Source organism: Wyeomyia smithii, chromosome 3 (assembly GCF_029784165.1).
Source record: "Wyeomyia smithii strain HCP4-BCI-WySm-NY-G18 chromosome 3, ASM2978416v1, whole genome shotgun sequence".
Taxonomy (NCBI): domain Eukaryota; kingdom Metazoa; phylum Arthropoda; class Insecta; order Diptera; family Culicidae; genus Wyeomyia; species Wyeomyia smithii.
The window spans coordinates 101,276,741-101,289,483 of NC_073696.1; the positions used below are offsets into that span (position 1 = coordinate 101,276,741).

The following is a 12,743-nucleotide window of genomic DNA, read 5'->3' on the forward strand; positions in this document are numbered from 1 at the left end:
GAACGGCATTCGATAACTGCAATGTAAACATGTTGCAGTTATCGAACGACGACTGTATTGCGAAATATTTCCAATATTCAATATTAAAAAGTATTTATCGTTTCATTTTTGGGTACCCCTCCATCTATATCATAGCTCATTGACGTAACATCAAACGTTACATTATCGTTAGAGGGTGTCAATTGACAGATAAACGATAAATATCAAAATATATCAACCAATATCGTATAATATTATCAGAATATTTTGCATGAAAATAAAGGTGTCTAGCCCCTAGTTAACACACCATTTGAATCGAACCAGCGCGCATGGGAGATCAAGCAGGAAAGAAAATAATCCACAAGTTTTTTTAATGCATTGCTGTTGATTACAAAAATAAGTGTTCTTGTCCGAATCAGAGATACTAGATTTGCGTTGCAAAATGCAGATTTTTAAAGTCCGTGTGCAGATTATTTTGACCTGCAGATGTGTGTAGTTTTTTCCTAGTTTCTGTAGATTATTGCCAGCGTAGCCTTATATTTGCGCAGTCTTTCTCAAATTGTGTGCAAATTTTTGCCTGTGGATCGGAATTTTTTTTCAAATTGCGGTAGGTTTTTTTTTCAGATATCAAGAAAAAAATTTCGGATTTCGAGCAGTTGCAGACATTTTTCGAAAACATCTGGCACTTCTGGTCCTAATCATTCGACAGTTATGCCCAGTGGTGGGCACCATTTCGCTAATACGCTAATTCGCTAATTAGCGACGTTAAAATTCAGTTAGCGATTTAGCGATTTCGCTAATTTTTGAGCTGGTTAGCGAAACTGTTAGCGTCGCTAAAATTTTGGCCTTCGAAACGCTAATCTCTAATTCGCTAAATTTTGTGGAGAAGCGACAATAGAACTATTTAGAAAAATCCGAATGAATTGCTGATGGCGTACGTAAATTGCTTCGAAAGATGAACATACTTTACTGCGAAAGTTACTTTTGTCAGTTTTTTTACCCTCGAATGGAGTTCCAGTTATCGTACAAGCCACAGGAGCATTTTGAAAAAACAAGCACAAGGTCTAGATTGAATTTTTGGCACACCAAGAACTTTGGTAAATTGCAATGCGCTTGAAATTATGACAACTTTGGTTCTACTTTTTCGATTCAGATAATAATTGAATTTTCATGAAAACATTCCCAAGAGTAATTATTTTCAATGCAAGCTAAATAACTTTTGTTATTCTCGTTTCTACAAAATCAAATATGAATACCGTTTCGTGAACCTCTTACTGTAAATAGCTTTAAAAAGTAATTGTTTTCGTTTGTTTCACCAAAACAGATCGAAGTGGTCCAAATCTTACAAAACACGAGCAATAAATATAGCAATATGACTATTTACATAATAAAAAGTTAGCGATTAGCGAAAGTTCCGCTAATGTGGGTTTAGCGTTTAGCGATTATCGAGCTAAATTTTCCGGTTAGCGACTTAGCGATTAGCGTCGCTAAATTTTCGGTTAGCGGTGCCCACCACTGGTTATGCCTTGTTCAGACTACGCCGAATATCACCTGATATCGCCAGATGATATCGGATATCACCTCGAGCGTTCACACTTCAGTGAGCTGATATGATTTGACATTTGCTTTGGTAATTGAAAAGAGAAGAAAACAAAAACAGCTCAAAGCTAAAACAAGACAACAAAAGCAATGGGATTAGGATAGAGAGTCAGCGAGTTGGCTCGCACCAACGCGAACTCTCATATGCAATTGTCAACATGTGTGGGATGAAAATAGCAAAAATATTTCCTTCCTTTTTTCTCGCATTCGCGTTGACGGTGTTGCTGATATTTGTTTAGTTTTTGCATGCGAAAAAGAAGGAAGGAAATATTTTTGCTTTTGTCATCACGCACATTTTGACAGTTACATATGAGTGTTCACGTAGGTGCGAACAGCCTTCGAAATCTCTTTCAACGCGAATAACCCGAATGCAACGCGAAGTGCGAAATTTGTAGGGTTGCGTCAAAGGTCTGTTGGCCGTGTTGCCAACTGCTTGAAATGTGGTTATTATTGGTTTTCGAAGTCGAACATGATATCCGCGATAGCATGTATCCGAGGTGATAACCGTTGACAGCTCGATTGTATGGGATATCAGGTGATATGGCCTCGATAGCACGAACCGCCTGATATCAGGTAATATGCGGTGAAGTGTGAACGGGGTATTAGATCTGGCTGTAAACAGTGAGCGAGAACCAAATTTATTATTACATTTATTCAAAATGAGCGATCGCCACAAAACCCCGCGTATATCAAAGTGGAGCTCAAAAAAGAAGATTACATGAAGAAAAATGTTTTCAATTTGTACGATATTGAAAACGGTTTTGTTTTATTATAGGGCCTCGGGCCCCGACAATCGTAAATCCGGCTCTGAATATGTTGTTGAATCGTTAATTAGGATTTAAAATTGTGAGTGAAAACTTTGTTTACCTTATTTGAAATTTGTTGTCATTGTAAGTTTTCGGAATTATCACAAAACGAGAAAATTTGGTTTGTTTACAAATGAAATGGCACATGGGCCCTTTTCACATGTTTGGCGAGAGTTGTAATGTTATACTTTCGCTATATTAAATCTACTTTGGCTTTCATGTAAACATTATAAATGTCAAATGCACGTGCAATTTCAGTGAAGCTGCGTATTGTTTACAACCTACATTATATTCGTGTATATTGTCTCTGATACAGGTAAAATCGCCGGCTTTTCGAAACTGCAATATTTTATTATGGATGAAACTGTGTGCTACATAAAACCCGAGTAAGTGGAAAATCTATACAATATACCATCGCACACAATACAACTAAAATATTTCTTATCAGGTATTTAATTACAAGACCGCCTAAGCAATCCGTAGAGAATGAGGCTAATGATCAGTCGCATGTAGATTTTGAGATAGAAGCTCAAAACGAACCTCCTTCTAAAAAACCTCGATTTGAGAAAGGAAAGAAGAAACGCGGACAGAACAAAAACCGCCAACTTCCATTCAAAGTACACGATGATGCCCGGTTGTGCAAATCATTACTCGATGGAGCAAACAGTACAGGGGAGAAATGTGCGAAAGCACATTGCCGCTTTTCGCATGATTTAAAAACATTTGTTCAACTTAAGCCAAAAGACATTAGCGACACTTGTTACATCTACTCGGTTAAAGGGTACTGCAATTTTGGAGTCACGTGTCGCTTTGCGAGTGCCCATTTGGATGAAAACTTGAATAATAAAGTTGCGGAGGGTGTTGCAAGAGAAGACACGAATTTAGTCAGCAGATGTCTCGGATTTGAATTGCAAAGTGTTTTGCGAAAAAAAAGTTATAATTTCGAGAAATCTACTAGTATTGTAGAAAAACATGAGGCGTCTCAAAAGGTAGCAAAGAGTAACATCGCAAATACCGATGAACCAGCGGCTTCAAAAGAAATTGGGTTTTGCTCCGATGAAGACTTGATCAAAGTACGCAAAGAAGAGCGGAGGAGAATAGACTTTATGGACAAACTCTACTTGAGTCCATTAACTACGGTTGGTAATCTGCCGTTCAGGAGAATCTGCAAGGAATATGGAGCAGACATAACGTGTGGTGAGATGGCTTGCGCCGTACCGATAGTCAACGGCACCCAGCAAGAATGGGCATTAACGAAACGACACTCGTCGGAAGATTTATTCGGTGTTCAACTCTGTGGACGCAGCCCAAAGCTAGTAACTTATGCAGCTCAAGTAATCACAGAAAATGCAGATGTAGATTTCATCGATATCAATCTTGGGTGTCCAATCGATTTAATATTCAAGGAAGGTGGGGGCAGCGCGTTACTGCGCCGACAGCCGGTATTAGAAGTGATGGTACAAAGTTGCTCCCAAATGCTGTCCAGCTACAATAAGGAGTTGACCGTGAAAACGCGTGTTGGTATCTATAACAACAAGAATGTTGCACACGAACTGATTCCAAAGTTTGAGGAGTGGGGTGCAAGTCTGGTTACGGTGCACGGCCGGTCCAAGGAACAGCGGTATACCAAACAAGCGGATTGGGATTACATACAGAAGTGTGCACAGCAAGCTGTGACAATGCCTGTGTATGGCAATGGTGATATATTGAGCCACGAAGATTACAACAATGCTCGATTACGAGCTCCGGATATCAAAGGTGTGATGATTGGAAGAGGAGCCCTGATCAAACCTTGGGTGTTTCAAGAAATTAAAGAACAAAAAACTCTGGATCCTTCCAGTAGTGAAAGGCTGGAGATGCTGAAACGGTACGTTAATTATGGACTGGAACATTGGGGCAGCGATACCAAGGGTGTTGAAAATACTAGAAGGTAAAATAAACTTTGTGACGTCAGTGAATTATTCTAGAACTTCACAATTGTAGATTTTTGCTTGAATGGCAATCATTTTTATATCGGTACGTTCCCTACGGACTTCAGGAACGCCCACCGCAGAAGATAAATCAGCGACCGGAAGCTTTTTATGGTCGCGACGAGCTGGAAACACTTATGGCTTCTCCAAATTGCGCGGACTGGGTGAAACTCAGGTAAGCGAAATCCATGACACTCAATTCGACGGCTCTTATTTACAACTAACTGTAATTGTAGTGAAATGCTTCTCGGCCCAGTTCCGGAGGGTTTTCATTTCGTTCCTAAGCATAAGGCCAATGCATACTGAAGTTGCCAACGTTAGTACCATCGAACTATTGATAGTAAATAAATATTTTTGACAAAGTGATTTCGTAGATATGTCGCGGCATATCAACTGAGTGAAAATAACAAAGAAATTTTGAAATATAATCTGTTAATATATAAAAACAAAAAGTTGAAATTATGACTTTTTTGTAAAAGTCCGCAATCCTTAAACAAACCAGTGTTTGTTGTTGTTTGTAAACTTAAACATTTCTACTGTTTTCTGGGGAACCAAACGTGGCGAAGAAAAGAGCCGATTAATCGTGCAGCATTCCACGAATGCAAAGCATAATTTTTTGATCTTAACTTGCTATATTTACGACAAAACGAACTTACAAAGAGACATACAATTTCAGCGTAACGAGCAGAGATTTTCATTTCACATAACTTAAAGCTTCCTCAACGTCAAGTTTCGAGCCGAGGTATATTGGGCAGCGCTGATGTATTGAGGTAGGCACGACGTCCAAGATTTCCTTGTCCTTGCCGGCGCTGGCTTTGCCTCCAGCTTTGGTTACGATGAAAGCCATCGGGTTGCATTCATACAGCAGACGGAGTTTTCCGTTCTTGGCAGCCGCCGTTGCGGGATATATGAAAATTCCACCGTACTTGATAGTTCGGTGCACATCGGCTACCATGCTACCGACGTAGCGAGCTCCGTACGGTTTGCCTTTGGCCGGATCTTTTTTATCTTGTACGTAGTTGTACACCGACGGGTCCCAGGTGGAGGAATATCCTTCATTAATCGAGTATATATTGCCCCGCTCCGGAATCCGCATATTATAGTCCGTTAGAACGAACTCGCCGATTGAGGGATCGTACATAAACCCGTGCACACCGACACCCAAACTGATCACGATCATCGTTGCTGAACCATAAAGTGCATAGCCTGCGGCTACTAGCTTATTACCCGGCTGGAGAGTATCCGCGATGGTTGGGGCTTCGCCTTCATTGATTTGTCTGAAATGAAAGTGTGTATGTTGAATTAACCGGTAATTACCACAGCAATTTCGGTCACTTACTTGGTAATTCCAAAAATAGACCCAATCGACACGAGACAATCGATGTTACTGGATCCATCCAGGGGATCGAACGAGACTACATATTTTCCTCTTTTATCAGTTTCAATTTCGATTATGTTATCATTCTCTTCCGAAACTAGGACACACGTTGCGTACGATGACTTGAGCATATTGATGAAAATCTCATTCGACAGCACGTCCAGCTTCTTGACTTGTTCACCCTGAACATTCGTATCTCCGGAGATTCCTTGCCTACGAGACAGTGAACAGCTGTGTTAGCGGAGATAACCCCGGCCGACGACGGTAGGACTTACAATTTAGCGATCCCTGCCTTACGCACAGCCGAACTGATAGCCTTAATGGCCGTCTGGATGCAGTTCAAGAGCTGCGACAGATCACCGGTGGCATGCTTGTATTTTTTCTGTTCCTGCAGCACGAAGCGGGTTAGCGTCATGCAGTTGGAATCGAAAGCTGGTCCCTGCTGGGTCATGATTTCCACTGGAGCTGATAGAGCACAAAAAATGAGTTACAGCGGAGGGATCTAACACTTAACGACCAACAGAAAGTAATTGTTAGCAAAAAAAATATTAAGCATTACTCAAACAACTAGTGAAAAATAGCATATTATCAAGCAAAGTTTTAGTGCAAAGTATATGAAGAAATAGAGAACGATGGAAGAATAACGTAGGTAGTTTATAGAAAATAAATACATAACACAAGCAACACAGGCTGCGATACAATAGATAAGGGATTTCATAGAAAAATATTGAAAAAAATACTCAACCAAAATCTTCAATTTCAATTTAATTTTGCAGCCGTTTCCGGCATCAAAAAATAGTATACTTCATGAGAAAAATATGCATCTTTGCTACTCATGGAGAATACCAAGTCTTATATATCGAAAGCATATAAAAACATTCATACAAATTGAAGATGGTTGATTCTAATCAATCTAACATTTGGCTTGGAGTTGCTCATAATGAACCTAATCAAAATGTTGATGTGCACAGTCGCATTAGTCACATTGGGAAAATAATAAAAGCCATAGCTTGCTTTATGCTTAAAACATACGTACTCGCCATTTTGCTTCCAGACGAATAATTTGTTTAATTGCTAGTAAACAAAATAATTTGGGAAGTTAGTTTATTTTCATTGCTGTTGAAAAGGGAATCTATGTAATCTTTTATGTCTCATGCTCGTGTTTATTTATATATTTCAAATTGTTCGATAACAATAGCTTTTTTTTCTACCAGTAGTCCCTTTTGATTCAAATAATATGGTCATTTAGTTCAAGTTTTGTTGTTTCTAAAAATGCGTTGTTAAAAACAAAACAAAAATCCAGTGTTGAAACAAAAATATGATTTGTTAGTTGTTCCAACTAACACCAGTTTGGAAGAGTGATATTTCCAAAATTTAAAAACCAACGTTAGGCTCCAAAATCATTGTATGAAATAATAGCCTACGCGATTAAAAATATTCTGCTTTTCATGTGTTAAAAATAAGTTGAATAATTTAATTTAATGTGTAAACTTTTGAAAACATAATTATTTTCGGGGGTAGAAAACAAATGAGCCGTTGCGGAACAGAGTGGTCTATGTGCCATCGAGCAAATTTGTCAGAAGGAGCAATTTTCGAAAAATCTCTGAATATAATTCAGTTTAACGGATTCTTTCAAACAAAATGTTCTGATATAAAGGTTATGAAGTGTTTTAACATGTGAATACATGAAATTACCATTTTTTGGCGAAATAAGTGATTTTACCATACCAATGTACATAGATCACTCTGACTTCGAATATATTTTACTGGAATCCTCTTATCGTTTCGGAACAGAGTGGTCTATGTACATAAACATAAATACAAATGACGTTAACTCGTATAAAATAGCTAGTGTCACATGTTATATGATGTACATGGCATGTCACATGTAACATGTTACATATTACATTATATTTGACATGTTACATTTTTCGAGTTACATTACGTGTAAAACCCTATTTAGAGTTCAAAGCGAAGTGAAAATCTAATACAAAATGTTCATTTTTCCACGTTCGTGAAAAATGCAACCTGCAAACATTTCACTTCGCTTGGAACTGTAAGCAAATTCGATCCAGCGAATTCGAAGGTTTTGGATCTCATCTTCAAACCGGAAAAATGTGCTCGAAATCTAAAAAAAAAATCTATCCGTGATCCCAAAAAATTTCGCTCGCGCAGGCAAGTCTGTAAAAATCTGCACACATTTCAAGAAAATCTGCGCAAATATAAGGAGATTCTGACAAAAATCTGCAGAAACGTGGAAAAACTGCAAATATCGGCAAATCAATAAATATCTGCACACGGACTCCAAAAATCTGCGTTTTGCAGACAAATCTGCACATTTGGTATCACTGACCAAGCGTCAAATATTTGGCACTTCTTGACAGTTAAAAATTTGGTCAAAGATAATTGTTTGTAACTCTCCAATTCTAACATGGGGTAAACACGGGCAAACAACAACCATGATGCCAAATAAATTTGACCATTATGTCAGAAAGTTAAATATTTGACCATCATACAAAGAGTGTACTACAGGCTTTAAACTGTAAAATGCAGGCTGGTGAAATACCGGCGTGTTTTACAAACGGGTTTTCGCGACAGATTTCGCAAGCGAAAATTTACGCTTTTTCACTTGTCAAATTTTTCACTTCGCTTGGAACTGTAAACTATGCTTAACATGTTACAAATCACGTGTAACATGTTACAGGGCAAGTGACAAGTTACATAACACATGTAATATGTCACATGCAGAGATGCCAGAACTATTCCGTGAAAATCCGTAGATTCTACGGATTTTTATGGATTTCTACGGATTTCCCCTGTTTTCTTCTTATTTTCTACGGATTTCCCATAAATTTGTTAATCCGTAGAAGTGAATAAATCCGTAGATCTGGCAAGCCTGGTTACATGTCACATGCTACATGATGGTATTACCTCGATTTATGTAGATAGACCACTCTGTTCCGAAACAGAATGGCCATTCTGTTTCGGACGAAATTTCAACATGGTATATATCAGCTTTAAAGTTCGATTTTTCGAAATTTTTGTAGTCTCCTAACTTCAGCTTCTTGAGTAGATGCGGTTTATGTAAAAAACTCATTTTTGAAAAAAATGGTTTTTTTTAAGGGGAGGATTTGTTAGTAGCTTAAGTATTTATGATAAATATTAGTAAGTAATGAGTATGTATGTCCAATCACAAATGGTGACTTTTCAACACTGTTAAAAATTTGTAATTTTAATTGTTAGGATTTGTTTGCTTTCGCAATTAGGACGTAGGGATTTAAACCTACTTGTCAGAAAAAGGGGGAAGTAAACTTATAACTAACTTGATTGCTAACTTATTGCCTATAAAGAGAGCTTATCGTAGCAATTGAGGATTGCAACGATTATTGTTGAAGATTGTTAATAATTTTATTTGACTTCTAATGGTTCAACACCAGTAAGTCTATGTAATTCGAGTGTACCGAACCAAGGAGGACGCTTCAAAATCATTTGGGGCCATCCACATACCACGTGGACAGCTTTGAGGGGGGAGAAAGGGGGTTGGCTAATGTCCATGGTCCATACAATTTTTTTAGAATTTATATGGACAGTTGTCCACGGAGGGGGAGGGGGGGTGGTCAAAATCGTTAAAAATCTGTACACGTGGTATGTGGATGGCCCCTTTTCAGAATTTTATTCTGAATCCTTTGGAGCGTTTTCTTCCTTGTTGAACAGCAACTTGACCAGATCGGTACAGCATAAAGCATTGCTGGTCTAAAAATCTGTTTGTAAATCAAAAGTTTGTTCTTTAAACAAAGTTTAGAATTCCTGTTAATGAGAGGATATAAACATCGCGTATATTTGATGCATTTGGCTTGTATACTCTCAATGTGCTCTTTGAAAATAAGTTTTTTTATCGTAAATTAGTCCCAAGTACTTAACCTTGTCAGACCAACTTAAAATAACCCCATTCATCTGGACAACGTGATTATTGTTTGGCTTGAGGAAAGAAGCCCTAGGCTTATGCGGAAAAATGATCATTTGAGTTTTAGAAGCATTGGAAGAGATTTTCCACTTTTCTGCAATCGACTGCATATGACACGAAGACTTTTTCCTTTTACGGAAATGCTTGTGTCATCGCAGAACAATGACTTTGTGCATTCTGGAGGCAAATCAGGAAGATCTGAAGTGAATATGTAGTATAGGACTGGACCCAAGACTGAACCTTGAGGTACACCTGCTCTGACAGAAAATCTATCAGATTTTGAATTCTGATAGAAAACCTGCAGAGTTCGATCAGTAAGATATTTTTTTAAAATTTTGATTAGGAAAATTGGAAAATTAAAAGTTTGCAATTTCGCAATCAAACCTTTATGCCAAACACTGTCGAATGCTTTTTCTATGTCTAAAAGAGCAGCTCCAGTGGAATAACCTTCAGATTTGTTAGCTCGTATCATATTAGTAACTCTGAGCAATTGATGAGTTGTGGAATGCCCATGGCGAAATCCAAACTATTCATTTGCAAAAAATTGAGTTTACGTTGATGTGTGACATCATTCTGTTAAGAATAATTCTCTCAAACAGTTTACTTATTGAAGAAAGCAAACTGATTGGTCGATAACTTAAAACTTCAGCTGGGTTCTTATCCGGTTTTAAAATTGGAGTAATTTTTGCATTTTTCCATAATTTGGGAAAATATGCAATTTTGAAGCAGCAATTGAAAAATTTTACTGGAAATTCCATTGTGCTTTCAGGGAGATGTTTGATTGGTATATTAAAGTCACCAGGTGCTTTCATATTTTTGAAATTTTTAATAATTGATTTAATCTCATTTAAGTTTGTTTCAATTATTTCTGCAGGTAAAAAATTCTGGGAAGAAATTAAATCAAATTGACGTGTGACTTCATTTTCCATTGGACTCACAAAATTCAAATTTGAGTTATGAACACTCTCAAACTGCTGAGCAAGTCTTTGAGCCTTTTGTTCATTGGATACAAGAAAACGTTCACCATCTTTTAAAACTGGAATAGGCTTTGAAGGTTTTTAAGAATCTTCGACAGCTTCCAAGGGGTTTAAATATGGTTTAAATTTTTCAACTTTAGTCTCAAAATTTTGATTTTTCAGATGAGTAAATCTATGTTCAATCTCTTTCTGTAAATATTTATGAATAGTTTTAAAAACAGGGTCACGAGAACGTTGATATTGACGTCTGCGGACATTTTTCAGCCGAATTAGAAGTTGAAGATTTTCGTCAATTATTGGTCAAATTATTGGAATCAAATTTCACTTGAGCCTTTGGAACAGAATAATTCCTGGCATCAACAATTGCACATTTAAAAAAAAATGGTCTTCAGACCACTCTGTTCCGCAACGGCTCAAAGAAAAAGTTAAACGTCAATGAACATCAATGGATATTCAGAAATTGTTACAAATTGCTGCATCCGACGCGAAGTTTATTAATAAAAACTCTCGAAATGCTTAAAAATAATAAAAGAGTAGCAACATTTTGAGTTCATCATCCTATTTTGTCAGCCTGCATTGACCTTATTACCTTATTTAATATTTTTTGAAGCAAAATAATGCAGCGAAATCAGTGCAAAATTTAAATATTTGATGTTTTTTAGCGAATTTGTAACTTTTTCGCGTTTCTATTTTTTTTTTCATGCTCCTATCAAATTATGTTGATATTGAAACAAAATTAGTAATCAAACAAATTTTCTAACAAATTATGACACTTTAAGGTGCTTCAAGCCCTTTTCTCTATACAGAAAATGACACAACAAACTGTCCGTATTATATATTAAAGAACCTCTCGCACAAAGCTAGCGTTTATATCCACAAAATCGAATCAAAGTTATATCAGTACATGGAACGTAGTAAATGGGAAGCGAAAAGGTCACTGCCGACAAAGTCAAACCACCAAAAAATAAAACCAGAACCAAGAAACCGAGAAAATGACAACAAAATCGGGTGGTACAGAAACCGGCTTGTTGCGTCTACGTATCGCTGCTATTAATAATACAAATACACACTATCCACCCTACGCGATATGGATATGTTAGAGTTCTACTAATAATCTAGTATCCTAATATTTTATAATATCAACTACACTGGACTGAATTAATTATATCATTGTTGATATTTATTCTGAAATGTTCTATTTTCGCACTTCACAAAAGTAACTTACCTTATATAAGGAACTGCAAGACGGCCACGTTACACTCAACTTTTGTGATAATGGTGCGATGAAAACAGCTGAACTGCCGGACGACCAATACGAGACTGACTAGGATTACTAACGACTCAGTGTGTTAGTAAAAATAACTTAGGAACTCTCGCAGGTTGAATTCTCTCCATTTCTCGTAGCTCTCATTTCTGTATTTTATTCACTTCACTTTACATGCAACAGGCACCGGCTTAACCACTTGTTATCAGTTTATTTGTTTTCGTTCAGTTTTACTTTCGCTTACATGCGCTTATGTAATTGCTTCAAATATCATCATTAGTGACGTTCAAGCGTATTTCACGTATGTTGATAGGAGAGATGTAAGTATATATTCAGTTTATTTATATGATCGAAATTGTCATACTATCACCAAAGAAGTTATCACTACATTTCATTTCATTTTTATAAGACTATTTGCACTAATAATTGATAACTGATTGCGTAGACGGTTTCAGTCCTACAATAGGAGTTGTATTTGCTTGCATGCTAAGAGGCGAGCCCCCGCTTGACTTTTTATTCGCTCTGAGATAAGAAACAGCAATCATATCGTGTAAATCGGCTCTTCTATTGCCAAGGTGTCTTTGTAAAACAATGTAAACTTAGAAAATGTGTCTTGAGTTTATTCGGTATCCTCAAAGCGACTTAAATGTGCGATCTGAAAAACAAAACAAATTCGCTACCTATAACCTAAACAGAAATCATTATAACCTTTTGAAAATGACGTCTTTCATACTCATAAATAAATCGAAAACATCCGGAATTGTAGACCAAAAACCTGTCGAAATTTTGTGACTTCATCACCTTTT

General features: G+C 37.1%; 2 protein-coding genes across 4 annotated transcripts; one reads left to right on the plus strand and one right to left on the minus strand.

Moving 5' to 3' along the window:
- Nucleotides 1–2,624: 2,624 nt before the first annotated feature.
- On the plus strand, nucleotides 2,625–4,813 carry LOC129727942 (tRNA-dihydrouridine(47) synthase [NAD(P)(+)]-like). The gene is made up of 4 exons (XM_055686238.1): nucleotides 2,625–2,770; nucleotides 2,833–4,314; nucleotides 4,368–4,529; nucleotides 4,591–4,813. The coding sequence occupies exons 1-4, from the start codon at nucleotides 2,739–2,741 to the stop codon at nucleotides 4,658–4,660; spliced, it is 1,746 nt and encodes a 581-aa protein (XP_055542213.1). The 5' UTR covers nucleotides 2,625–2,738; the 3' UTR covers nucleotides 4,661–4,813.
- A 118-nt stretch (nucleotides 4,814–4,931) lies between these two features.
- On the minus strand, nucleotides 4,932–12,052 carry LOC129727530 (fructose-1,6-bisphosphatase 1). Of its 3 annotated transcripts, XM_055685441.1 has the most exons (5): nucleotides 11,899–12,049; nucleotides 6,769–6,806; nucleotides 6,008–6,197; nucleotides 5,694–5,945; nucleotides 4,932–5,631 (listed from the first exon to the last, which is right to left on the minus strand). In XM_055685441.1, exons 2-5 carry the CDS (start codon nucleotides 6,773–6,775, stop codon nucleotides 5,049–5,051), a joined length of 1,032 nt encoding a protein of 343 aa, XP_055541416.1. In that variant the 5' UTR covers nucleotides 6,776–6,806; nucleotides 11,899–12,049; the 3' UTR covers nucleotides 4,932–5,048. The 3 variants fall into 3 exon arrangements, with proteins under 3 accessions (XP_055541416.1, XP_055541419.1, XP_055541417.1); XM_055685444.1 differs by lacking the exon at nucleotides 6,769–6,806 and having other exon boundaries at nucleotides 6,008–6,240; nucleotides 11,899–12,052; XM_055685442.1 differs by lacking the exon at nucleotides 6,769–6,806 and having other exon boundaries at nucleotides 11,899–12,050.
- Nucleotides 12,053–12,743: the final 691 nt, after the last annotated feature.

What these genes read in the sequence shown, in the direction of transcription:
- LOC129727942 (XM_055686238.1), top strand. Translation starts at nt 2,739, where the DNA reads ATGGATGAAACTGTGTGCTACATAAAACCCGA. An exon ending in GGTGTTGAAAATACTAGAAG is followed by an intron (nt 4,315 to 4,367) that starts GTAAAATAAACT and finishes TCACAATTGTAG; the next exon opens with ATTTTTGCTTGAATGGCAAT. An exon ending in GCGGACTGGGTGAAACTCAG is followed by an intron (nt 4,530 to 4,590) that starts GTAAGCGAAATC and finishes CTGTAATTGTAG; the next exon opens with TGAAATGCTTCTCGGCCCAG.
- LOC129727530 (XM_055685441.1), bottom strand. An exon ending in AAGGCAGGGATCGCTAAATT is followed by an intron (nt 5,946 to 6,007) that starts GTAAGTCCTACC and finishes ACTGTCTCGTAG; the next exon opens with GCAAGGAATCTCCGGAGATA. An exon ending in TCTATTTTTGGAATTACCAA is followed by an intron (nt 5,632 to 5,693) that starts GTAAGTGACCGA and finishes CTTTCATTTCAG; the next exon opens with ACAAATCAATGAAGGCGAAG.